General features: G+C 46.3%; 2 protein-coding genes across 9 annotated transcripts; one reads left to right on the top strand and one right to left on the bottom strand.

Moving 5' to 3' along the window:
• Nucleotides 1-388: 388 nt before the first annotated feature.
• KBTBD4 (kelch repeat and BTB domain containing 4) lies at nucleotides 389-14,342 on the bottom strand. 8 transcript variants are annotated; one of them, XM_075927440.2, is made up of 6 exons: nucleotides 14,172-14,284; nucleotides 11,196-11,311; nucleotides 10,951-11,085; nucleotides 5,998-6,618; nucleotides 2,309-2,415; nucleotides 389-1,707 (listed from the first exon to the last, which is right to left on the bottom strand). In XM_075927440.2, the coding sequence occupies exons 4-6, from the start codon at nucleotides 6,587-6,589 to the stop codon at nucleotides 847-849; spliced, it is 1,560 nt and encodes a 519-aa protein (XP_075783555.1). In that variant the 5' UTR covers nucleotides 6,590-6,618; nucleotides 10,951-11,085; nucleotides 11,196-11,311; nucleotides 14,172-14,284; the 3' UTR covers nucleotides 389-846. The 8 variants fall into 8 exon arrangements, with proteins under 8 accessions (XP_075783555.1, XP_075783560.1, XP_075783556.1 ...); XM_075927445.2 differs by lacking the exon at nucleotides 14,172-14,284 and adding an exon at nucleotides 10,294-10,495 and having other exon boundaries at nucleotides 11,196-14,146; XM_075927441.2 differs by lacking the exon at nucleotides 14,172-14,284 and adding an exon at nucleotides 13,613-14,145.
• NDUFS3 (NADH:ubiquinone oxidoreductase core subunit S3) lies at nucleotides 14,330-24,871 on the top strand. Its single transcript, XM_006113416.5, has 7 exons — nucleotides 14,330-14,488; nucleotides 15,485-15,550; nucleotides 16,513-16,610; nucleotides 16,958-17,107; nucleotides 20,314-20,439; nucleotides 23,504-23,623; nucleotides 24,612-24,871. Exons 1-7 carry the CDS (start codon nucleotides 14,446-14,448, stop codon nucleotides 24,777-24,779), a joined length of 771 nt encoding a protein of 256 aa, XP_006113478.1. The 5' UTR covers nucleotides 14,330-14,445; the 3' UTR covers nucleotides 24,780-24,871.
• The last annotated feature ends 1,829 nt before the right edge of the window (nucleotides 24,872-26,700 follow it).

The following is a 26,700-nucleotide window of genomic DNA, read 5'->3' as shown; positions in this document are numbered from 1 at the left end:
TCTCACCTGAAGGGTAATAGTGCCAGCAAGGAAGGGGGTGAGGAAATGAACTTAAGTTTAATCTTTAAGCATCATATAGCTCCGTAGTATAATGTCAGCAAGATGGGAGCACCAGTAGTGGGGCTGGAAACCAGCACTGGCACAATAGTACTATAATGATAGTTTTCCTCTTTCTGTGAGGTGGCAATGTAGCAGCAAGCACATCCCTGGCCTCTGCTTTAAGTCCATCTCCACTATGATGGTCCAAGGCCCTGACTTGGTTGCATTCTGCCCTACCACTGAAATCAAGCTACAGTATAGTCCGCTTTAGTCAGTGTCTCAGACATGAAGCCAGTGTTATAGCCTTAGCCAGAAACATTCATTGTTTCTTTCAGATGGCACAGAGGTGTTTTGTTTTGTTTTGTTTTTTGATGGGGAGAGGTGTCTGTGCAAGATGGCCAGGCCCTGTGATGTGACTAAATGGCAGCAGCACATGCAGCCTCCTGGCTTATTACCCTAAAAGGCTGTGACAAAAGGCCTATTTGCTCATGCTAGGGCTTGCTGGTGGTGGATAGTTCAGGTTTAATAAGCTTATCTGCTACAGTTTGAAACACAGCTTCACATCAGAGGATCATAGTACACTATTCTGTCCATCTGGGACATAAGATGTTGTAAATCAACTTAGAAAGTGTACTGAAAGAGAAAACAGCCCTACATCCAGGAGACTCATATTGTCTGCAAGCAGGACTAAAGAGGAGGGGGCACTCTATGATACTGTGAGCTGGTCTTGTTGGGGCAAGTGGTAAGGGGACTGGGTGCCTCTAAGCTGCTTTATGTCCATATTGTGTAGTCCATAGGCCGGTCACCTCAAGCCAGCACAAACTGCAGGTTCGTGAGCAGCACCTTGATGCCACTGGTGACCGTCACCACAGAGGTTGCTGGGTTGAGTTTGAAGGTGTTGGCATCTCCCTTTTTGTAGCGATCCCGAAAGACATAGATGCTGCCATTACAACTGGCAATTTTCCAGAGGGATGGTACTGAGCTCCAGGCATCGGGCAGGCAAAGTCGGGTGAAGCTATCAAGGAGGGGATTATAGCACAGCAGGGAGTCCCCCTCAGCCACAATGAACACTAGGTCTTTATGCACAGCAGCATGCATGTGCCCTGCAAAAGGCAATACATAAGGCTTCACATGGCACTTCTCTGTATTGGTGTCATAGCACTGAATGATCCTGGAGGGCTTGGTGAAGAAGTCAAGGTCGTTCTCCTCCCCACCCAGCAGGTAAATGATACCATTGAGGTTGACACCTGCAGCCCCAGAAACAGCTACCTCCAGCTGGTTGGTCTCTGTCCACACATTGTCTCGCACCTTGTAGTATATGACAGCATTGGAGAGAGTATCCTGCAATGTCTTTCCCCCCAGTGAGTATATAGCATCCTTACTTGGCACAGAGACTAGGGTGTGCTGGAGCCGGTCACGGGGCAGTGGAGCGCACCATTCCCAGTCTATGGTGGCATTGTTACATTTCCACATGCGACGTGGAATGGATCCCCCTACAACATAGAGGTCACTGCCATGTTTGCAAGCCGCAGTGATCTGATGGCACAGGCTATTTTGGCCACTCACACTGATTGAGTCATCATCAGCACAATGCAGAGAGACAGCAAGTGAGTGTGTACGCGACGACTCCTTCCCAATCAGGTAGATGTGAACATTCTCCCCAATCTCCTGATAAGAAAGAGAGAAGGGAAGGAGGTTGTGTCAGAATTGTGGTAAATAGGAGTTATGTCATAACACACATGCTAGCAACAGCCAAAGCTCAATTTACTTTAGGAAGTTTTGGGGCACAGTAGCTCTGTGCTAAATCATTTCAGCCTCACTTGACTATAAGATCTCAGGCCCCTACATTCTCCACACACAGTGTGTCAAGCCTTTTCTATGCACTTTTTATTCCTGACCAGGGCCCTGCACCATAATCTACACAGTGGGTCTGCAGTTCAGTTAAGGACTAGGAAATGCTCAGGGGCAGAATTCTAGTTATGGGAATGCAAGTTCTAAGCTTTCTAAACCAGTCCCTTAGCTGTGTACTTGAGGAATACCTGGCTAACAACACTCATTAGTTAACCTTATTGGCAAAAGTAGTATAAAAGGCTGACTCCATTGACAGTACCTGGGGTTTTTTACGTTTGTGTATTTGTGGTATTGAAGCCACAGCTTTTTCAAACCTGCTAAGAGGTCACAAATGCGGGCAGGAGTCCTTCCTCAGTGAGTAGGAAACCAGAGCAGTATGGTAACTACACTAACCATGAAGCACAAGGGCTATCCATACCTTCAGACTGGATCGCAGCATTTCTGAAAATCCTGCCCGCTCTTCTTTGTTGAAGTTTATCCAAGTTTCTATGGCAACTGTTGGATTCTGTGAACAGGGAACACCATCTGTGGTTTCAGAGACAAAACAATTTACAATAAATTGACATGCAATTCTCAAGGCATGAAACAGTCACCTTTTACCCCATGGCTACGTCTAGACTGGGATGATTTTCCACAAATGCTTTTAATGGAAAAGTTTTTCCGTTAAAAGCATTTGCGGAAAAGAGCGTCTAGATTGGCATGGACGCTTTTCTGCAAAAGCACTTTTTGTGGAAAAGCATCCGTGCCCATCTAGACGCAGTTTTGCGCAAGAAAGCAAAGATCACCATTTTCGCCATAGGGGCTTTTTTGCACAAAACAGTTTTTAGCTGTCTACACTGGCCCTCTTGCGCAAAAACATTTCCGGAAAAGGGCTTTTGCCCGAACGGGAACTTCGAAGCATTTGCGTAAGAAGCACTGATTTCGGACAGTAGAACGTCAGTGCTTTTGCGCAAAATCAAGCGGCCAGTGTAGATAGCTGGCAAGTTTTTCCGCAAAAGCAACTGCTTTTGCAGAAAAACTTGCCAGTCTAGACGCAGCCCATAGTATCTTTGAGGTGGAAAGAAGTTAACAACCCCTATTTTGAGTGGATCAAGAATGACACTGCAGTTTATAAAACTTGGCTGGTCTATCCAGTAGGAGCAACTGGGCATCTATATCAAAGTCTACCTGGCTCAACATCAGGAGAGACACTTTTCCTGGGTGAAACAGCAAGTGTTCTATTTGAGGGGGTCTCTGTACCATAAGTTAGAATGTCAGTGAGCCACTGTCACAGATCTTAGCAAGCACCCTTCATAGGCACTCACTGGAGGACTGTTAAGAGAGGACTCCAAGCTTCAATGCTCTGGATCCCCTGAGATGCATTAAGCTTCTAGAGCCTAGTTGGGCTGCAGCACCAACTCTTCCCTTGGTTTCTCTGATCTAATTTCTGCACACTGATTCTCAGTCTGCTAGGTCTTGGAGATGGAGTTCCTCAGCCCATCTGCAATAGGGCCCCAGGACCAGCACTTCCCCCAAAGATACTATAGTTACTTAAACATGTCCCTTTCCCATAATACCACCCCAAAGACACGTAGCTTCTGGTTTATAATTTAACTCTCAGGGGCACGCAGCAGTTGTGAAGCAGTGAACACACTCACATACTTTGCACAGAGTTTAACAACTTTCATGCTTAATCACATAAAGAATACAATAACAATTATACAAGACAGACATCTTAAACACCTCAGCCCCTCACTTCCTAGCTCACCTTTCCCTTGGCAGTCTCATGAGGAAGCTTTGCATTAATTCTTGCCAGAATAATGAGGACAGTTTTTACACCTGTGACATTTTAAACCCAGCAAAATACAGGCAAGCAGATTTGTCCTTTCCTGGCAGAAATGGTATGTCACAAGAGGTAAATTATCCTATAAAACAGTGGTCACCAACCAGTAGATCTTGGAGCCTCTGACAGGTGATCTTGACTGGTTTGGCCAAGAGGCTGTCAAGTACCAGCACTTCAGCTGCTGTTCCTCCCACTGCTGCTTTGTCTCCTGCCCTTTGCCACTGTGCCCACCACCACCACCACCACCCAGGGAGCCTTCTGCTTGCTGGGCAGGAAAGGGAAGGGAAAGGAGGGGGTGCTGATGTCAGGATGCCCCACTCTTTCACCCTGTATTCTATCTCCACAGAAAAGGGAGAGGACCACAACAGGGCTTGGAATGGGGGGGATTTGCTGGATGCTTTTGAGAGTGGTACAGGGCCAGGGCAGAGGTAAGCCTTCCTTAGCCCCACTGCTTACCACCTAGGAGCCACCTGAGGTAAGCAGTGTCCATCTGGAGCCTGCTCCAAACCCATGCCCCAGTCATGAACCTCCTCCTGCACTCCAAGCCCCTGCCCTAGTCCTGAGCCACCTAGACCCAAACTCCCTTACAGAGCCTGTATCCCAAACACCCCCACTCCTTCATCCCAACTCCCCGCCCCTGGCTCAGCTCAGAGTCCCCCACACACTCCAAATCCCTTAGCCCAAGACCAGAGCCTGTGCCCCAACCATCTGCCCCTTTGTGGTGAAATGGAGGGAGAAAAAGAGGACCGAGTGAACAGGGTCAGGGCCTCAGAGAAAGGGCAGGAAGGAGGCGGAGAAAGTATTTGGGTTTGAGGTAGATCTTACATTGCACTTAAATTGAAAAAGTGATCTTGTGGTTAAAAATGTTGGAGACCACTGCTCTAAAATAAAAAGGATTCTCTAAAGATGCACAGTACCAAGAATAACCAGTTGTAATGTTTGTGTTTGATCATAGCAGAGCTAACAGCTAAATTCTATTAATTGCTTATTTGTTTGGCAAATAAGGAAGCAGTTTATGTGTTGCTCAGGTTCATGCTTCTGAAATAGTATTATCAGGTAAGTGACTACCAGTACCAGCCTTTACACAACCAATGTTAAAGAGTTATCACAGCAGCACTTCAACATCGCTGTTCCCCTCCTCTCAGGGCCACCTACCAGGAGGAATGGCAGAAGGGGCAGCTGCTCACACAAATGGATGGAGCCTGGGTCCTTAAATTGCTGCATGAGCCCCAAGCAGCATGTGCTGTGCAGCACTGAAAAGCTGACTGGAAAGGGTGGTCACCAGGCCCCCATACTAGGAAGATTTTTAAATGATTTTCATCTCTGCCTTTAAGGTTAATAAATACACCTGAGATATCAGTGAGCAGGGACCCCCATAAGATTTAATGCTAAGCATCCCCTGAAACCTGTGGGTTGGATGATGTTACCCTTTCCTCAGAAACTGTTGTGATAGCCAATATGGACACATTGCAAACATCTTTTATATTTATTAACATTACCGATCCCCTTGTGATGGTAGACATACACATGACCTCCTCCCTCCCTGCAGTTCCTAGGGTAGGGAGACTTGGGCTGTGGGGCCTCCTCCCTCCCCGTTGCTCCTGGGGGCAGGGAGGCTCGGGCCGTGCAGCCTCTTTCCTCCCCACTGCTATAGGGATGCTGGGGCACATGTGGTCTTCCCACCCCCGTGGGAGTGGGGAGGGGGCAGGTATATGGCACCCTCCCTCCTGCTGCTCCCGGGGAACGGGGTGTTGGGGCCATGTGTCCTCTTCTCTCTCCGCTGCTCTGGGGATGCTGGGGCACATGCTCTTCCCCTCCCTGTGTTAGGGGCAGGGTATGTTGCTGCTCATCCTCCCCGCCCCCCCCCCCCCCCGTGGCGGGGGTGGGGCCTCAATGGAGAGGGTGGGGCTGGAAGCCTGCCTCTCCTTAGAAACTTCTCAAGTCTTCTCCAATGTTCTCTGTGACAGATGGCATGACGGACACCTCTCCTTTTATAATAGTATAGATACAGATATAGATGTGACTACTGCTCAAAGCTGGAAGTTCATGGTCACCTGCAGTTATCAAGGCTTCTTTGATTAAGTGTCATGCTGAATGGTTTTCTGTGGGAAGACTTGCTTCACTCAGCTTCTAAATAAGATAGTTGGGTCCTCTAAATCCCATCCTCTTGTCCTTTTTCAAAGCCACCCTGCTGGTTGATTAGATAATCTCCACAAGCGTCTTAGCCACCCCAATACTCAATCCGTACCCACATCCTGGCTTGTCTCATAGCTCCCTGTACCTACCTGTAAGGATGTCTGTCAGCAGGCGGAGAGGTAGGTTGAGAAATTCCTCTGTGTCCTGAAGCTGTGACAAATGTGACTTGGCGCAGTGCTTTGCAGCTGTGTAGAGCTCTGTATCACTGTGTTGATCTGCCAGCCACATAACCTGAAGACAATTCCTCACCTGCACTGTGCGGGCCAGGAATCGGGAGCACTCCTCAAAAAGGGCAGTCAGTTGGTACATATCTGCCACCTCATATGTCTCCTGCAACTCTTCTGCCCTCAGTTTTACAGTCCCGTGGTAAATATAGTCCACCAGGAGCTGGAAGACACTCTCACTAACATCTTGCAGCTCAATCACCCGATTGTGGGCCTCCTTCAGGTTGGAAGTGAACATGGAGCGAAAGAAGCAGCTCTGGGCAGAGAGGACAAGCCGGTGTAGCTGGAATTCCTTGCCTTCCACTGAGATCGTGACATCAGCAAAGAGCTCATCCTCCAGGCAGAGCTTCATTATACCCTGAGCTACACGGCCTGAGTGAGAACGGTCAGTGAAGGTGTAGTTCACGAAGTAGTTCTCTTCTGTCGAGGAGCCCCCAGTCTCCTCTGATGAGTCCATGTTGCTGCACAGATCTGACCTCCAACAATCTGTAAAAAAAAAAAAGGGGGGGGGGCAGTGAGATTCTCCCCCTCAACTAACAAGATCGTACGGTCTCAGAAGGGTAGCCATGTTAGTCTATAACTGAAAAAACTTAACAACGAATAGTCCTGCAGCACCTTAGAGATGAAGAAAAAATGTAGACGGTACCATGAGCATTCTTGGGCACAACCCACTTCTTCAGATGAATGGAGTAAGCGGTACAGAGTACAAATAAATAGCAAAGAGAGAGGGGATGGGGAAGGAAAAAGATCCCCTCTCTTTCTCTGCTCTTTATTTCTACCCTGTACTCCTTACTCCATTCATCTGAAGGGGTTGTGTCCATGAAAGTTCATGATACTATCTACATTTTTTCTCATTCTCTAAGGGTGCGTCCATATAGCACCCTAAACTCAAAATAAGACATGCAATTTGCGCTATGCAAATTGCATATTTTATTTTGATTGAATTTTTGAAATAACATGCTATTTTGAGACATTCCTTAGCCCTCATGGAACGGGGGTTACAGGGATGCCAAAATAGGCCTCAAAATAGCAGATGCATTCAAAAGACGCATAGTAGTTATTTTGAGATACTTCCGGTATCCCAAAATAGCCCTGCTGTGTAGTTGTACCCTAAGGTGCCGCAGGACCATGAGTTGTTTTTTAAATCATACAGCTCAGGGTATATGCAACTCCAAAAGCCAAGAGGAGGGATGGGTAGCCAGACAACCTGCAGACTAAGTAACATAGTGACTAGAAATTTTCATCCAATCTGTAGCACTTCCTTGTACAGTAAAACTCCGATTGTCTGGCATCTGATGGTCCGTCACTCCTGATGGTCCAGCACCATCAGGAACCCGGAAGTGCTCCGGGCAGCCGGACCATTGGCGCTGCTCTGCCCCCAGCTTTCCCGATTCAGCCGCTGCTAAAACTGACCAGCGGCTGAATCGGGGAAGCCTGGGGCAGAGCAGCTGGGGCGCTGCCGGGTTGGTCTCGTAACCCTGCCCCTCTGAGCTGCAGGACTAACCCGCCAGCACCCCAGCTTTCTCCGATTCAGCCGCTGCTGAAACTGATGAGCGGCTGACTCCAGGAAGCCCGAGGCAGAGCTGCTCTGCCTCCGGCTTCCTGGAATCAGCCCCTGATCAGTTTCAGCAGCAGCTGACTTGGGGACACCTGGGACAGAGCAGCTGGGGTGCTGCCGGGTTGGTCTCGCAGCGCCACGGGTTGGCTCTACCAGACCAACCCGGCAGCGCCCCAGCTGCTCTGCCCCAGGCGTCTGGATTCAGCCGCTGTTGAAACTGACCAGCGGCTGACTCCAGGAAGCCAGGGCAGAGAAGCTCTGCCTCGGGCTTCCTGGGGTCAGCCACTGATCAGTATCAGCAGCGGCTGACTTGGGGATACCTGGGGCAGAGAAGCTGGGGTGCTGCCGGGTTGGTCCAGTAGCTCCGAGGAGCGGCGCTGCGGGACCAATCCGGCAGCACCCCAGCTGCTCTGCCCCAGGCGTCCCCAAGAGCAGCTCGGGTGCTGCCAGGTTTGTCTTGCTGCGCCACGGGTTGGCTCTACCAGACCAGCCCCACAGCACTCCAGCTGCTCTGCCCCAGGCATCCCCGATTCAGCCGCTGCTGATACTGACCAGCAGCGGCTGAATCAGGGACGCCTGGGGCAGAGCCGGACTATCGGAAGGCGGGGCTATGAGGGGTCTGGGGTGGCATCCCCCACCCCACCCCGGATCCCTCATAGCCCTCCCTTCCGATAGTCTGGCAAATCTGATAATCCGGCACCCCCTGGGTCCTAAAGGTGCTGGATTATCAGAAGTTTACTGTAACTACAGCACATGAGGTGGTGAAAACTGCAATAGAGATATACTACAGTGATAACCTCATGCATCAGTGGAACCCCATTATTCTATTCTCTGGAACAAGCAAATAATCCTTTCATTCCTATCAGCACTGTAGAAAAATACTGCAAAACAGATTAAGGATATACTGGGGAAATATCCAGCATCCCAAATCATGACTCTGCCCTTTACAAATGCCAAGGGAATCTCCCTTTACAACCTAGAAGCTATATGAAAGAAATTTCAGAATGAATGACTCTGCTAAAGTCAGATTCATTCTTCTTATATTGCACACTCCCATCCAGTTTCACAACAGGGATTTCTCAAACCAATAAAGCAAGGAAAATATGGTATTATTATGTTGAAAACAAGACCAAGGTATGGTGTTTTGTCAAAAAACAGAGGCAAGTTAGGTGCTAATTACTATATGAAAATGAGGTGATGTATGTATAGAGATAAATGCATCGGGTGTTTATTTTACTGAAAAAGAAGAATCAGAAAAGTTCTCCAACTACCCAAATGAAAAATTTGCTAAGTGCCTGATGACTGCACGAAGTGCCTTGAATTAGGGGTGTAAAATCCCATTTAATTAGTTAACCGGGTAAATGTTATGTTTAACCAGTTAACCCAGCGTTTCCCAAACTATGGGCTGCGGCCCAGTACCGGGCCACGGGAAAAAAATACCGGGCCTCAGCGTGGCTGCTGGGAGGGGAGGGGAGCGGGGTGGGCTGGGAGGAGGTGTGTGTGTGTGGGGGGGGAAAACCAGCCGCTGGGAAGCAGGGTTGGGGGCAACGGGGCTGGCCGGTGGAGATCAGGGTGGGCGGCAGAAGCAGGGCTGGATGGGGGCAGCGGGCTGGCCAGGGGCTGGGTTGGGGGGGCTGGATGGGGGAGATTGTGAGGAGGAAGATGGGAGAACCAGCCGCCAGAAGCGAGGCTGGCCAGGAGAGATCAGGAGGAGAAGTCGGGGGGAGGGGAGTGAATTGGCCGGCGGGAAGCAGGACTGACCCAGTAACACACAGACCAGGCACACGAGTGAGTCCGGCCCCGGATATTCCCTTTTGCCACCCCCACCCCCCATAGCCTCCCTCGAGTAGTTGTGAACTGCCTGGCTGGTAGACACACTCACGCAGCATGAGCACATCTATCAGTCACGCAGTTTGCAGCTACGGACTGATACACCTAATAATAATAAAACTTACCTAATTAGAAAATACCGGACATTTTATATGTCCAGTATTTTCTCAATTTGTTTCCTGGACAGAACCCTCAAATACCAGCCTGTCTGGTACAAAACTGGCAGCTCTATCCCTCCTCGCACCCTCCCTCCTAGCCAGATACCTCACCCCCAATCTGCTCTTGCTTCCGCCTCCTGGAGTGCCCATGCGGTGCTGGGTCCCACCAGCCCTGGCTCAGGCTGGGAGGATGCAGTCGGGTGAAACACTGAACATTTATTCATTTTTAATTCATTTTTTATATGCGTTTATATGTTTGGGCTGCAAAAAACAGTACTGAAAAAGAAAACATAGGTTCCACCTAAAGTAAAAAGTTTGGGAACCCCTGAGTAAACCAATTCAACAGGCCTGTTTTGAAAGGGCTTTGCCCACAGCAGACCTTACCGGACTGGAGCTGCCCCAAGCCTGTGACAGACTGCTCCAGCCCCCACCAGTTAACTGGAACCAGTAAGCCTTACCCATTAAGGGCGAGGCTTACCAATTAACTAGTTAAACATTCACATCCCTACCCTCCATCTTCAATACAAGACACAACCTGTAGAAACTACTACTCTCAGGCAAATTGTATCAGATAACATATCATAGAAAGACTTAACATTTCGAGCCAGAAGATACCTGCCAGATGTTATTAGCTGTTCTCTACATTAGCAGTAGAGAAAGGAGCAGTTGTGTCTCTGTGGCAGGGACTTCCTCAGGGACAAAAAGACATAGGTCTCTGCCATAAAGGGGAGCTGCTGAACAGAAAGGTGGTAGCTACTTCTTTATTGATGATGCTGTTCTGCATCTGAAGGGTTTTGGCATCAGCAGTTGATGTCTCCTTTTAATAGCAGAACATGGACAAGGTACTTACAATTGGAACTATACTCACTCAAAACTCATTTTTACCCCTCATTGAGAAACTAAATGTCTAGCCCCAATTCTAGCGGGCCATTCAGTCATAACCACAGCCACTATTTCTCTGCTAATCTCTCTCATTATTCAGTGATTTCAATATGATCAGGACTTCACCCACTTGCAACTGCTGTACTTCTTTGATTGAAGATATAGGCGCACAATTGTTCGAGTCAGTCTGTAATTTAGAAGCATTCCCAGGTTCTCTGCTGAAAGTAACACACATGAGCAATGCTTTCTCTTATCTCTGGTTGTCAAGATCCTCCGTCCTGGAGAACAATAACCTTGCTTATCTTATAAATGTCAGCTACCCCTACAGCAGTGCAACATGCCTGGGCATGAAAACATTTTGGAAATTCCAACTAAAACAGAACTCAGTACCTCTCCTCAGCAACGCAGGCCACCACGGCTACATCAAACCTGTCCTCTGCTCTCTACAGTGTGCTACCATAATTTCAAGTCATGTTCAAGTTTTTGTTCCTCGTCTTCAAAGCACGCAACCTGAGGCCAGGGCACCTAAGAACAAAACCAAAAGTCATCTGAAGTGCCAGCATAAGAACTGACACTGGCAACATCACTTCACTCTTCAGGTACCATGAACTTTTTACTGAAAGGGTAATGCTCACCTGTGCAGTAAGGGGACCTCTCTCAGACTGTGAAACAAACTCCCATCAGAATTAAGGACCATGACAAAACTCATCACCCCTTCTAAGTATAAAGTCCATTTTTTCAACCTTGCCTTCTGCAGTATAAACACAAAGCAGCATGTTCTTATTAAAAAGCTATACCAAAACATAACACTGCAATGCGCACACAGCTTCCTTCTTGGGGAGAGGATGAGAGAATGAACTACATGTAATAAATGCTAATCATGTCATTTAATGCACTATTAGAATGTATTCAAATTAGGGATGTTAAATTTCGATTAATCAGTTAATCAAGTAGTCAATGGCGTTTCCATTGACTTCTTGATTAGTTAATAAGGGATGGGGCAGCACTCACTATCTCCACTGCGCTTCTGCCTTTTAAATGTCCTCAAGGTGAAGGTGCAGCAGTTGGGACCACGGGCAAGCAGGGGATGCTTGAGTCCCTGCTCGCCCTGGGTTCCCTTGGGGCTCTTACTACATTTAAAAGGCAGAGGCGCAGCAGTCAGGACACGATTCCCATGCTATGCCTCTGCCTCCCCGGCCGAGAAGGTGCTGGGGGAAACAAGCTCTTAAGCCAGCTCCGGTTCCTGTCCCCCCCCCCCGCCTTGCTGCCTCTGATACAGGGGCAGCAAGGGGGTGGGGGAGTAAGCAACTAGTCAAGTAGTGACTCGACTACCCGATAAGCCTAGGCTTATCGGGTAGTCGATTAGTCACTTACATCCCTAATTCAAATACTGCAATGAGGGTAATTTAGCTATTTAAAAGATAAAATAAATACCAACAGTCATTTTTCTTTTTCTCATCTAAAATAAAGAATCCACCAGGAAAAGGACATCTCAGTACTACTATTAAAAACTCCAGTGGAAGTAGCATTAAGGCTAAGAAAATAAGTGCACAAATTCTGGTAATGCTAAAAGTGACTTTTTTTTAATAACATTAACTTAACTACATGGCATGTGCAGGATTTTTCAGAGATTGGAGAGTCATATAGTCTTCAATTCCCTCAATAAAGGAACAACAACAAACTGGTGGTAAAATACATGAAAGGATCCACTTTCATGCTTTCTTCCACATGGGCATTATTTCCTAGCATCCCTTAAAGACCTCCAAAACACTAAATTAATTTCCATCTCTATAGTTATGGTATTCAGATTTACTTACAGGCAGTCCCCGGGTTACATGGATCCAACTTACATCGGATCCCTACTTACAAACGGGGTGAGGCAACCCCGCACTAGCTGCTTCCCCCCAGCAGACCAGGGAGACGCAAAGCTAGTGCCCCCCCCCAGCAGACCAGGGAGACGCGGAGTGGCTTTTCTCAGCAGACACCTCAGCTTGAGAATAAAGGACTGAGGGAAGTGAGGTGTGGGAGAATAAAACTGAGCTCTGGAGAAATGTTTGGCTAGAGTTTCCCCTACAATATGTACCAGTTCCGACTTACATACAAATTCAACTTAAGAACAAACCTACAGTCCCTATCTTGTACATAACCCGGGGACTGCCTGTATTTCCTTTCTGGTGGAGAGCAGTTTGGCTGGGCAGGTCTGAAGTTAATTGGAGATCCTGTCTCTCCCACATTTCTTCATGGATACCTCAACAATTTAAATGTATCTTTCCTCTTACATCTTCTCTACATCTCTCATTCTCTATCATAGCTGACAACACCATTGTCTGCATTACACAATCAGGAAGTCATGTTGGTTCCTCCTTCCTTTCCGACCAATTCTCTGTCCCATCAGCTAACACACTTTTACAAGCCCTGATTATTTTCCAATTTGATTACTGCAGCCTCCTTCTCTTTGGCCTCCTTCATACCCATATAAGTGCTCCCTCCAGTGTATACAAGTCATGGCAGAGAGATTAAAAAAACTATTAATGATGTTATTGAATTTTATATGTGTATCTAAGTATGCAATCACTCCAAGGAAGAGAGGGATGAAGTTACCCCCAAGAAAAAAAGGAATCAACTGATGAAAAATATAAACAAAGGGAAGAGTAATGGAAAAGTGGACTGGTATTCAGGATATTTGAACAAGGAAGGGCATATGAATTCAGATGCCACATAGAGCTTTACTCTTGTAAGTGGTTAATTGAGCACATCAGGGAATAAAGATTCCACTTCAATTCATCTGATAAGTGTTTTTTGCCTAGGAAAGTTCGTGATTCTATATATTTTGGTCAAGTGCCAGAGGCCTACTTGTTTTTAAAGTTACAGACTAACATGTTTTCCCTCTGAGATCTTTTCAGATTGTTGGAGTCTTTTCTATGCCATATTTCCAAGGCTACCAAATCAATGCTGAGCCCATCCAGGGCGTGCAGGAGGCACCTGAAATACCAGTCCGCTCCCTGGATCTCTCCTGCCTTCTTTCACCCAGCTCGTCATCACTGATATGTACCTAGAACTAAGCCCTTGGACAAGACCAGACAGGTCCGCACACCTCTTTCTTCTTCTGCCTCTCCTGCGAGCAATGACAGGCCCCCCTGTCGGCCGCCTCCTACCCCAGGCTACCCCGGCCTGCGCGGCGCACTGCCGCCATCCCACCCCCGTCTGAACCACCACTCCAGTCCCAAACTGGGGGCCCCACCCCCAGGCCGCCGCTCCGCTCAGATCCCGCCCAGAAACCTGCTCCTGCTAAGTCGCCCAAGGCAACGGAGTGCAGGGAAACTGGGGCGGCCCCTCGCCCGCCCGCCCCCCGCGCGCCGCACCAACCCGCGCCCCTCGCCGCCACCTGCCCGGCCACCCCACGGTGCGTCCCTTGTGGCAGGAAGGCTCCGCTAAGCGCGGCCCATCCCGGAGCCCCCGGCGCCGCCCCCCACCGAGGGGGCCCAGCAGCCCGGGCGAGGTTCGCGGCTGCAGCCCGAGCGCCGCCGCGGTGGGGAAGGGGCAGGAGGCACGAAGGGAAACGCCGCGCGGACTCGGCCTGGGAAACGCGCCTGCCCCGTCAGGGCTCCCACCTGCGGCTCTTCCCTTCATGCCGCCGGCCCAGGGCGGAACCACCCACCCACCGCCAGCCTCCTGCGGACCCGCATAGCGGCCGCACCTTCCTTTTCCGCATAGCGACGCGTCCGGCGCCTCCCGACAGTTCACCGGAAACTCCTGGGGAAACTGACAGATGCGGCGGCTTCTGCTTCCGGTCCGTGAAGTGGGGAATTCAATGGCAGAGGCGCCTTCCGCTTCCGGTCCGTGCCCTTGTTTGTCCGTGTCCCTGCTTCGCTCTCCCCGGACAGGATGTTGGCAGCAGCGCTGGGGCTGGCCCGGGCGGGCCTTAGAGGTGAGGCCGGGGGTCAAGGGAAAGAACGGATCGGCCTGGCCTGGCCTGGCGGGGAGGGAGTAGGGGCCCTCGTGACCCCGGCCCCACGTGAGTCGGGGGAGCCCCTCTAAATTAGCGGCCTATGCAGCCCCTCTGGCCCGGAGTGTGTCGATGGCAGAGGACCTCGGCCTGCCCATTTCTCATCGGCCTAGTTGGGTCAGCTGGTGCCGCCCGTTGGGGAAAATGGGGAAAAGATTTTACGTCTACGCGTCTTGTACAGCTAACTGGCAAATGCCTTCTGTGTGTCACTCGCACCTGGTGTCTGTGGGCCTCGCTTCTCTTGGTGACTCCTCATTGGTTGGTAAAAATCTACCTAGTGTCTCTTGTGCAGTAAGATACCTGCCGAGTTAGTGCTTCCGGGAGGAGGCTTGAATAGTGTAGCGATGGTTGTGGTATAAACTTCACGACAGAAAGAAAGGCTCTCCGAGATCCGTGTTGTATTTGCTGTTTCCTCTCTGCTAGGCAGAGAAGCACCGTATTTGCATTTGCTCTAGTATATCGAGCCCTGTTAGTTTCTAAGTACAATAGTTGGGCACATGGTATTGCTGTATATAAAAACCGAGTGATACATCCTCCACTCCTAAAGAGTGAGTCTCCAGAATTTTGGTTTAGGACAGGAGCATTTATTGAATTGAGTGGAAAAGGTAACCCTAGCCTTTGTTTTTTTGCATAGTACTTAACAGAAGGAATACACCTCCTTGGTAGAATTTGTGTGAGTAACATTTGTTTGCTGGACTACACATTCAGATTGATTTTAAAGTATTTTCACTACACTATAAAATCATTGTTTGGTGGGGGGAGGTCAGACTTGATTCCCATATGTTAAAATGGAGTTCCTCTCACCTGAGTTCAGCAACATGGAAATCTGTTCTCTGGACAGGAGGGAAAAGAAGGCATCCTATAGGAGGATGAAGTATGTGGTACAGACAGTTTCATGTATGCGTCTTCTCTTTGTAGCTGCTGCACGCCCTGCAGCACTGTTGCAAGCTCGTTTTGAGGGGAGCGCCACAACAGAAACCCATCGTAAGTCTGTCAGAATTTATTATTATTTCATACCTGCTGGAATCTGTATAGTGGGCCTTAGAAAACTCAGCAAGGTGACCACATTTTCTTTTATCTATGTACTTTATTTTTTCTAAGTGTGCTGGTGCTGCTACTGCCAGTTTCTGACTCAACCATAACAAATGCCTGAATCTCAAAGAGGAAGACGATTTTTGACTTCAGTAACTTTGTGCTCTGAATGGGTTTGTCATAAAATACAGAATAAATGTTAACAAGCATTTTGAGCAAAACAGCAGCTTTGGTGACCTATACTCAAAGTTCTCTCTTTTGTGTAATGAACAACATTTGAAGTGAATATTCTTTCCATTAGGCTGTTTTTGGTGATCACATCAGATCTAATTCTGTGTTTAATAAATCCTGACCTACAAAAACAAATGTTTTGGCTGACAAATTTAAAATAAAAAACACTTCCTGTGTTACGAAAAAGGTTGCTGAGATGTCAGAATAGTATATGAAAAATGAGGACTTTCCTGGAGGAAGTAAGACATTATGTGCTGGAGAACCTGCTTTCCTCTTATCAGAAATTAGTTTGTTAAATCCCTTAGGAAATGTTTACAGATGTTCTTTCTCAACTTCTCTCCTACTTCATTCCTTTTACTGAATTATAACATCCCGTCCCTTCTACACCACCTTTGATTCCAATCAGTGTTATGCAAGTAGTTTAATATTCATGGTGACAGGGTATTCTGTTGTCTGACACTTGATAGCTGGGCATTGGAATAGACTTGCCCACTTACCAAATTCTATTTCCTAAATATGCTAGGCATATTATACATTGCTACAGATTAGACTCTATCCATGTTCCTCCTGAAATTGGTCTCTATGACCAACCTAGCTAGAGTCTTGCTTAGCTCGTGTGAGCTGGGAGTTGCTATTCCTCTTTCTATGGCAGATCACCCTGAGAAGTTTGTTGTTCTTTCCAGCCACCATTAGACGAAAGGATGAAGTGGTCCAGAAACAGCTATGTGCTTTTGGAGAGTATGTGGCTGAAATTCTGCCCAAGTATGTCCAGCAAGTCCAGGTAAGTATTACTAATCAAATCATTGTAGCTTGGGGGATGTGTAATGAGGACGAGGTTGATAGATCGCTGCATGGATACAAAATTTGTATCTGCATCCAATCCACAATCTACAAACATGGTCTGTGGTTATAAAGCAAATATGCACAGTTTTACAGGCCTCTACTGGTTGGGTGGGAGAGAGTGATAGAGCTGGTTAAAAACCATTTCTGATATTGAGTTCTTTGATCTGATGTGATATAGTTGATCATGTGTCCCAAACCCTCCTGATTTGAGTATCCTGCTTTACTCAATACACTGCTCAGTCCCTTCAGTGTCTATGCTAATTCACTTTTTGTTCTTTTCCATAGGTTACCTGTTTCAATGAATTGGAGATACTTATCCATCCTGATGGGATTGTTCCAGTTCTGACTTTCCTTCATGATCACACCAATGCCCAGTTTAAATCTCTGGCTGACTTGACTGCTGTTGATGTCCCAACTCGACAATACCGTTTTGAGGTGGGAGCTATTCCTTGAAGATACAAAGAGTTGTAGTAGATAAGCAGTTGCGTACAGCTCTGGCCATCACCTTTGCTTTCTATGATAGTTATATTTATCTGTTCTATGAGCTTTGCGTTTTATTGAACCCACTGAGTATAGAATCAGTTGTATTATTGACATCATTAACAAAGCCATTTAAATAGTGAGCCTGAGTCACTCTGAGGAGAAGCGTCTGCCTCAGGGATCCATGAATCAAGTGCACATTTCTACTCCTAAGGGAATTCTGTACTACTCCCCAGTGCAGAATTTCATTTTTTCTCCACAGAATTAATGCTGTTGGCTGTCATTAGGAGCCACTGGACCCATCAGAGCACAGCTCTCCAACTCACAACTATAGGACACTGGGGGAGGGAGAGACCTGGAGAGTTCTGGGATGCTGCAGTTCTCAGTGTATCCTGAAGGAAGGAGGCAGTATGCAGGAAACTTCATAGAAGCCTAGGACCCAGCATCAGGCTGTTTCCCTGTCTGAATTCTTGGGGTGTTGGGTGTCTGGGATGGGATGTGCCCCATAGATGAGCTCTATGGAGTGCAGGTGTCTGGGATGGTGGGGAATGCTCCACAGGTGGGCTCTGGAAAGGGTTGGGGTGGGGATGTCTGAGACTGGAGGGGCTGAGTTTTCCTCCAGGATGTTACAAGTTAATATGTGTGACACCCAGACCAACAAAGGCATTACAGAGAAACAGCAACTGCATTCTTGTAGGGATTTCTTTAACTCTCTACTTGTATGGTAAACCTTTTTGTCCATATTGTTACAGATGAACTTGTTGATGGGTATGTTGAAATAAATTACCAAATAATTGAAACTGGTATTTTTAACAAAATACGCAAAAATTTTTAATTTTTGGCAAGAATTTCTCCAGGAGTAAGACTGCTCTTTGCATCTGAAGCCATTGATTTATTTATGGCACCGAGACCTTTCTCCTCCATTCTTTCTGATGATGTCAACTCCTTCTGCTTCATATTCCTTGTCCTCCTTACAGCCTTCAAGTCTGAACAGCTCCATGCTTCTGGGTGGCCTTTGTTGATAGATAGACTTCTAGTTATTTAGCAGTGGTTATGAAGTAGCAACCAAAGACCCCAAACAGAATTTGAGGTACTGTTGTGCTATGCAGCGTACACACATATAACAAAGAAAGCCCCAACCCAAAAATGTTTAGAGTTTCATGTCTTGGCTTTGCTCCTGCCTACCTGAATCTCCATCTACCATAGTGAAAGTATCTTCTTTGTTTTAAAATCCTCCATGGACTTACTTCTTAGCCTGGGGGGTGGGAGGTGTCTGTCTGTCTGTCTGTCTGTCTGTCTGTCTTTTCTAGTAATAGCTTCTGACCCTCCACAGGATCTGACAGCTTCTCTCTTGCAGTTCACACAGTCTGAAACAGCATCTCTACCTTTTGTTTCCATGTCAAATGTAAGGTGCTGTATTCCAAAACAAAAAACTAAGAGTTTAGGCTGAAGCTGTTTTAAGGATATCAAACTCCTAAAGCAGCGTTACCCTTTCTTTAGGCTTTGTTTCTGTTAAAAAGTTTGCAACTGGGTAGCTAAATCTATTTAAAGTTGATCTAATTACACCAGGGAAAACCCCTAATACAGAAACAATAAACTCCTACTGTATATAACCAATGTGAAATATATTTTAAACCTATTCTCAACCACTTTAAAGCAAGTTAAAACATTTGAAACTTAATGTGCATACTTTGAAATAATTGTTATTTAAAAAGACTTCCCTGCGTTAAAAGCTTCTTTAAAAAAAACTGCAGGAAAGAATTAGTTATAAATGGTAGATGGGATATTCAAAATCACCTAGTAGATTTAAGCATCTAACTCCCATAGGAGCTCTTGAAAATCCAACACAGCAGCTCTTTAATTTCTTCAAAGCACACAGATAGAAAAGATAAGAAGGACAACTTGCATCTTTCACTTGCACCTCCTTTAACATCTAGAAGACTTATCAGTATAAAGACATTGTTTTTTATTGCCTTTTGGCCACAGACTTCTAGCAACAGAGCAAGGATTAGGGATGTAAAATGCTGGTTAAAATATTAACTGTATGTTTAACTGGCACTGGGGGCTGCTCTGGCCTGGCCAGGGCCTGCATTATGGGAGGAGGCCTGTTCCAGTCCAGCTGTGTTAGAGTGCCCCCGATGGTGCAGCACAGTGGACCTGACGAAGTGGCTGTTCCAGGCAGGCCAGGCTCCGGTTAATTAGTTACTGGTAAGCATCACTTGATAAGGGTGATGCTTACTGGGAAACCAGTTAACTGGTTACCTGTTCACATCCCCAGCAAGGATAGTTATGTCTAGGCTGAAGTTGAACCCAAGCACAGTAAAAGTGATGCTAGTGGGTAGAGGAAAGAATTCGGAAGACTTTGCAGCCATAGTACAGGCTCCTTTGGTTAAAGTCACAAATTCCCAATTGTTCAGTCCATAGCCTTTATGGGTTTTAAATATGTGAATGAAAGTGATCAAGGGAGGCCTCAGTGTCTGGGCAATCATATGAAAATAGCCTTTTGTCCTTAACTCTTAGCAAGTGGTTGGTAGGGATGGGCTAGGTGACTCCCCATGCAATAAGGGAATCTTTTAAAATAATAGGAAGGTAGGAGCATTAACCAATCAAAATATATCTGTGTTGTACATTGATGCTTCCTGCCATTCCAGCCATATTTTAATCTGTTACCAAAACTATTGGTGACCTTGCCAAAACTTGACAACTCCCTAATCATTTTTTTTTTTAGTTTAAATACTTCCAAGTTGTAATAACACTTTTGTCTCCAATTTCTGCTTATTTTATAAATTGGTCTATTTTTTCACCTGCTTTGTACAATGTAAGGTATTAATCAAGACTATAGACCTTAAGACTGAATGTGACCAGTTCAATTTCAAAATTGGTTTGCTTCTGGGCAAATTAGAGGTGGTAAGTTTTGGCTTTTTGATAAATCCAGCCAATAGTAGAAAAGTTAGCTTAAATTTTAACTATGGAGTGGCTACCCTTGCTCCATAGGTATGAAGTGCTATCATGGTTTTACTGGAAAGCTGTTCTGAAAACCTCTCTTCCTTCCTTGTCTGTGCTCCTTTAGCTGGTATTTTACTATAAAAATAATTCTGGGAGAGAGTTTAAACATGGGTTGGGACACAATAAATTGGTTGCTTTTTCTCTGTTCCCTTTAGATTGTTTATAATCTCCTATCTCTACACTTTAATTCTCGGATCCGTGTGAAGACATACACAGATGAGCTGACGCCTGTTGATTCAATAGTGTCAGTGCATCGGGCAGCAAACTGGTATGAAAGAGAGGTGAGCTCCAGTGTACTTTCCTAGGGGCTCAATACTTGGGAACAGGGTCCATATGGGGATGGGAGGAGGCCATGTAACCTTTCCCCATAAATCAGTTTTCTAAATCTTATCATTTTTGTTGCTCTCTTCTGGACTCCAACTTTTCTACATCTTTCCTAAAGTGTGAAGCTCAGAACTGGACACACAACTTCAGCTGAGGCCTCACCAGTACAAAGTACAGAAGGACAGTTACCTCCCATATCTTACATATGAGATGTATGCAAATATAGACCAGAATAATATGCCTTTTTTGCAACTGCATCACATTGTTGACTCTTTCAGTTTGATTTGTAGCTGTGCATTTAATTTTTCTCCCCTCCCTTCGTAAATGAAGTCTAGAGCATGTTAGGGATGTAAAAGAGGAGTTGAGTCGACTACCCGCATCCCCCCTGCATGTTTTGGCATATTCTTCACAAATCCATGCTGGTTATTCCTAGTAAGATTATTATCCTCTAGACCAGGGGTCAGCAATTTTTCAGAAGTGGCGTGCCGAGATTTAACTTATTCACTTCTATTTACAGGTCTGCGTGCTATTGATACTTTTTAAAGTCAATAATAGTCCTACTTAGATTTTAGCAGCTTCATTAATAAATAAATAAAGATGCAGATCTTACCATTTAGTGTGACCCTTGGCCTTGCTTTCCCTTGCTGAGTTCTCCGATTTCGGGCCCATAGTTTGATACTTTAAGCAGCACACAAGCCTCTGTCTCCAGTGCCGCTCCACCAGTGATGATGGCAGAAAGAATGGCAGCCTGATCCCCTGTCGCAGGAGCAGCCACCACCATAGCAGCTCTCTAGCACACTGCAGCCCCGGGTCCAGTCCCAGCAGCCACCCTGCAACCTGGCCCAGGAACAGTTACCATACAGCCCACTGCAGCTCCAGCCCATCCCTGAGGCTGAAGTTGGAGCCACAGCCATGTGGTGACTTCCCAGCTGTCCTGGGTAGCTGCCCTGGAGGTGCTGCTGCTGCAGCCACATGGTGACCGGGCCAGCCCCAGAGGTGCCGTTGTCGCGGCAACACAGTTCCTGGGCTAGCCCCAGATGCTGGAGGAGCCACTGCCACAGACCAGCGCTGCCGCCTCCTCCCACTGTCATCAGGCGCAGGGGAAGGGAGAGGGCTCGAGTGGCAGCAGGGGCTTCCCGCTGCATATGGGGGGGGGCTGAGCTCCCGCCACATGCGGCTCAAAATCGGCTCATGTGCCACTTATGGCACGTGTGTTGTAGGTTGCTGACCCTTGTTCCCTCTAAGATGTGTGGCAGCACAACCCTACAGCTGCTTAATGAGCCCTGCACAGGCAGGTGCTCAGGACTCGCACACGGAGCTGCCTGGCTGGAGGAGGGGCACTTCTCCCTCTGTTACAGCAGTAGCTTCCTATTGAGGACAGAGCAGCAAGTCTCTCAGCCTGTAAGGACAGACTCCTCCCTACTGGCTGGGAGAGACTCACTGCTCTGTCCTCAGCAGGGAGCTAAGAGGGAACACTTACTCTAGGGTTTAGCAAGGAGGGTGGTTCTTTCAGTGGTTAATGCCTCTAGGTCAGTAGTTTTCAAACCATTTTTTCTCATGACCCATTTGAAAAAAATGGTTGATGCCCGTGACCCTACATAATTTGACTAGAGTGTGGGCTCCAGAGTGAGACTGAGGATGAGAGCATTGGGCTGTATAAGGGGGCTCTGGCTTGGCAGTGTCAGGGCTGGGGCAGGAGGGGCTTTCCTTGAGCAGCTCCTGGTCAGCAGTGCAGCCGGAGTGCTAAGGAAGGCTTCCGACCTCCCGTGGCACTGCAGATCATGCTGAGCCCCAGAAGCGGCCAGTAGCATGTTCCCAGCCAATGAGAATGCAGAGCTAGTGCTCAGAGCAGGGACAGTGTGCAGAGCTCTGTGCACTCCTTTTCCCCTCCACAAGTCGGGCTTGTTGCTGGCCACTTCTGAGGCGCAGCACAGTCTGTGGTGCCAGGGCAGGCAAGTAGCCTGCCTTAGCACCCCACTGGGCCCCACCTGATCCTCCTGCAGCAACAAGACCCAGTGCCTAACATTCCACGACCCAGCATTGGGTCATGACCCGTAGTTTGGAAAACCACTGCTCTAAAGGTGTTAACAATTTGCATCTTATTTTCAATCTTATTTCCTTAACTGGTAATTTTTAAATCAAGAATTTTTTTTTAAATAGGATTCTTTTGTGGGAGGTTTTAAGGCATGTGTTTTGCATAGGCTTGGAACGATTAGATTTTTATTGGTAAATGTTAGAAACGTCAATTTTGCTACATACAGACTGGTAGGGGAAAAGAATTTCCACTGATGACAAGTTTTCAGATTGTGTTTTTTTTTTTTTTAAGGATATTTGCTTTCTGTGTTTTGACGTGTGATGTTGACAATTTTTGTTTTAACAATGGTAAAACTTTCTTTTGAATCTCAACATTTACTGTCATTAAATAATAGGGATGCAAAAGGTTAACTGGTTATTCGGTTAACGGGTAAGCATCACTCTAAATGGGTAATACTTATCAGCTCCTGTTAACAAGTAACCAGTGGGGACTGGACCAGCTCCTTTCCTGTTGTGGGCACGGAGATGCTCCAGCCCTGCAGGGGACCTAGCACAGAGATGGGAAAAAATCAGGCAATTATTTAATAGGTATGTAAAATCCTTGGTTAAACATTAGCTTGACCCAACGTTTAACTGGTTAACCAACTAAAGCAGGTCAGACTAGATGATCACAGTCATCCCTTCTGACCTTGATATCTAGGAGTAGTGCCACGATCAATTGCTCAGCCACTAAACTGGCCAGGCATTCAGCCTACACATTGTTGGTACAGTATATGTAGAGGGTGGCTTCTTTCTAGAATGAGTTTGAAAACGGAGTCTTAAAAGCACTACCACCCATAGTATCCTGAGCAGACCTTATTGGGAAGAGATTTTCAGTATTGGGTTGGCCCCTTTTAGCTGAGGTATGGCAGTTTTAAATTTTTGAGGTACACTGAGGAGTTTTTCTATGGTGGGGTTATGTGGCTTGTTTGGTTTCCTTTCTTTTAGGTTTGGGACATGTATGGAGTCTTCTTTGCCAACCATCCTGACCTGAGGCGAATCCTAACAGACTATGGGTTTGAGGGCCATCCCTTCCGGAAGGACTTTCCACTCTCTGGATATGTAGAGGTATGAAGAATTGTGGTTCATTCTGCATTCCGAAAACCTGTATGTCTACACTTCAGAGCTGAGCCATCACTGTTACAGAATTATGGAATGTTTGCTTAATGATAATTTACATTTTCTAAGTGCTTTTCAGGTACTATGCAGGTTCCTCCTGGAATTTAGCCCGTGCACAGCACTGTGCACAGCACCCTGCACGACAGGGGAGTTTTGGGCCAGAGAGATAGTGCAAATCTTTCTTCTTGCACAAGAGCAGCAAAAAGTTTTGCTTTCCAAGCAAAGAAAACAGTGCTACCTACTTTTAGTGCCCTATTTAAAAGATCTACTCATTGCTACTGAATTGCTGGAGATTTAGTTGAACTCCCCTAGCAGGTTAAATGATTGAGCGGATCCTTTGGGAATCTCTGTTTCCAGGAAGCAAATGTGTTTCAAACCCAAAGGCAAGTCTACAAAGCCATCACCTTTATATGCCTAGGCTCTCTTAATGCATCCCATTTCTCTAGCATAGATTTTTATGTAGGTTAAAACACAAATAATTTGTTTGGTCTCCACCTAGTCCCGCATGACTGTATCACAAAGCATTTGCATAATTGAAAATCTGTTTAGGAGAATCTGGGGACTAGAAAAGAAGGAACTGCAAGTCAGGATTAGGTGCATTAACTCTGTTTTGAGAGGCAGACCAGAACTGGAACAGCAGAGGGAGCTGTAGGGAAGGACCAAAGGACCATTGTTGTGCTGAGGCTGGGAAAACAGGACTGGAATAGCATTGGGTCATGCTTGATGTGTGTCACAGATGTGGCTAGAACACACCTGCGCTTTGCCTGATTCTCTTTATGCCATGTTGTAGCCAGACCGTCGGCTGACACATGTGTCTTGTCAGCTTTGAACTTTAAAAAAATTGAGTGAGCGTTTTTGGTATTTGGCTAACAGAAGAAACTGTTTAGTGGTAACTGTGAACAATTAATGGTGACCAGCTTTTTTTGCCCTATTGCAGGTGCGGTATGACGATGAGGTGAAACGGGTAGTGGCAGAGCCCGTGGAGCTGGCTCAGGAGTTCCGGAAATTTGATCTAAATAGCCCCTGGGAGACATTTCCTGCCTATCGTGCTGCTCCAGAGACCCTGAAAATAGAAGCAGGAGACAAGAAAGGAGATGCAAAATAACAGCAGGACAGAGAGAATGCTGAGAACTTCCTGTATATCACAGATGTTTCTGTTCTACCTTAATATTTATATGAATAAAACTTGATATGAGACCCCTGTCTGTGAACTCATGAATGGAAAATGTAGTTTTCTAATTGGCTGAAAAACACAGGGTGGTGTTTAAGCCTTCCATTAACGATATAATGTAAAATCACTAACAGGAAACCAATCATAAACTGGGTGTGGGGCTCCTATGAACAAGAACCAGGGAAGGGACTAGAGAATAGGGAGGAAAAGGAGAGCAGATAATGAAGGACTCATCTGACCTCTTTCTTTTTAATTAACTGGTGTGGCCAGAATTCTAACCCTTTTACAAGGAAACATTTGATTAAACATTTTGAATAAAAAAACAGATACAAAACATACATTAAATAGACTAAAAACTGGCTAATTGACAGGACTCATTATGTAACTACAAATAGGGACTTGGCAAGTTGTCAATTTATTTTAAATCCGAGGGAAACGAGGACACTTCAGAGAGACTTAACCACTTTCTTATTTATTGCAAGCTTTAAGCAGTTAATATAGTTGTTTAAGTTTTACAAGCCTTACAATTACTATATAACTAAAACCTTAAATACTATAAATTCTAAAGCAATTGGTACAGCACAGAACAATGCAAAAGCAATTAATAGAAGATTATAATACAATAATTAAGCCTAGCTGACATACACTTCACCCGTATGCTGTCTACAGTACCAGGCAGGAGGTCATGATCCCTTTGATTCCCACCCGTCGGGACGTTGTGCACTGCTGTAGCCAGCATGAAGGGTCTATTTACTTCTAGTTACAAGGAGCAGGACCTGTGGATCAATTCTGTTCACTCCTATCGATTCTTCATACTAAGCCCATTTTATAGCAAAGCGAGACTTGGTCATTTTAATAATATTTACCAATTGATTACGTATTGTGTAAGATACCTAAAATATCCATTGTCCTTATTTGGGGTACATCCTGCTACTCAATGTTGCAAAACGATTTGTGAGGTTAACAGTTTTTATGGCTGTATCTGGAATTTTTGGCTTATCAGAAATAGAAGTACCAGTACAAGCTTGATTGTCATTTGTTCTTGACGTAGTCTCGCTGTACTGCTTAATCTGTATTATTATGTAAAACATTCCTGCCTCTCAAAACTTCCCCCAGCCTTGCCTGCATGCTTACAGGCACAGACTTGAGACAGGCCTGGGTTTTGCTTGTTAGAGATCTGCACTGTGGTCAAAGCAGATGTTGTTGTCATGGCAGGGCCATCCAGGCTTCCCTACACAAGTGGATAAATTTCTAGTCAAGTCTTGCAGAGCTCAGTTCTTGGGTGTATGCTATTTAACATTTTTATCTGTGCCCTAGAAGAAAACATAAAGTCATCACTGATGGAGTTTGCAGGTGACCTACAGGTTGGGGGAAGTGGGAATTAATGAAGAGAACGGATCGCTTAGGGTATGTCTACACAGCAAAATTATTTCAAAATAACAGCCCTTATTTCGAAATAACTTTACTAGCATCTACACAGCCAAACTGCTATTTCAAAATAAATTTGCTCTGTAGACATACCCTAAATAGCGGAGTGCTTATTTAGAATTTGGTAAACCTCATTCTATGAGGAATAACGCCAAATTCAAAATAGCTATTTCGAAATAAGTGCTGTGTAGACACTTATTTTGAAATAGGGGGCCTCCAGCCTTCCCAGCGTACCCTGGTGGCCACTCCAGCCTCAACCAAGAACACTCCACTCCACTCCCCTGACCCAGTGGCCCCAAAACATGAGCCAGCAAGCCACTGGCAGCCAGCCCTCCACAGCTCTCCAAGAGCAGTCTGCTAGCTCCCAGGAGCCTTTTTTCACGAGGCATAAGGGATTGGTCAGCAAAGGCTTCCCCAGCCAACAGAT

This window comes from Pelodiscus sinensis, chromosome 5, assembly GCF_052426305.1.
Source record: "Pelodiscus sinensis isolate ZL-2025 chromosome 5, ASM5242630v1, whole genome shotgun sequence".
NCBI lineage: Eukaryota > Metazoa > Chordata > Testudines > Trionychidae > Pelodiscus > Pelodiscus sinensis.
Note: the sequence above shows the minus strand (reverse complement) of the source record. Positions and strands in the feature narration are given on the sequence as shown.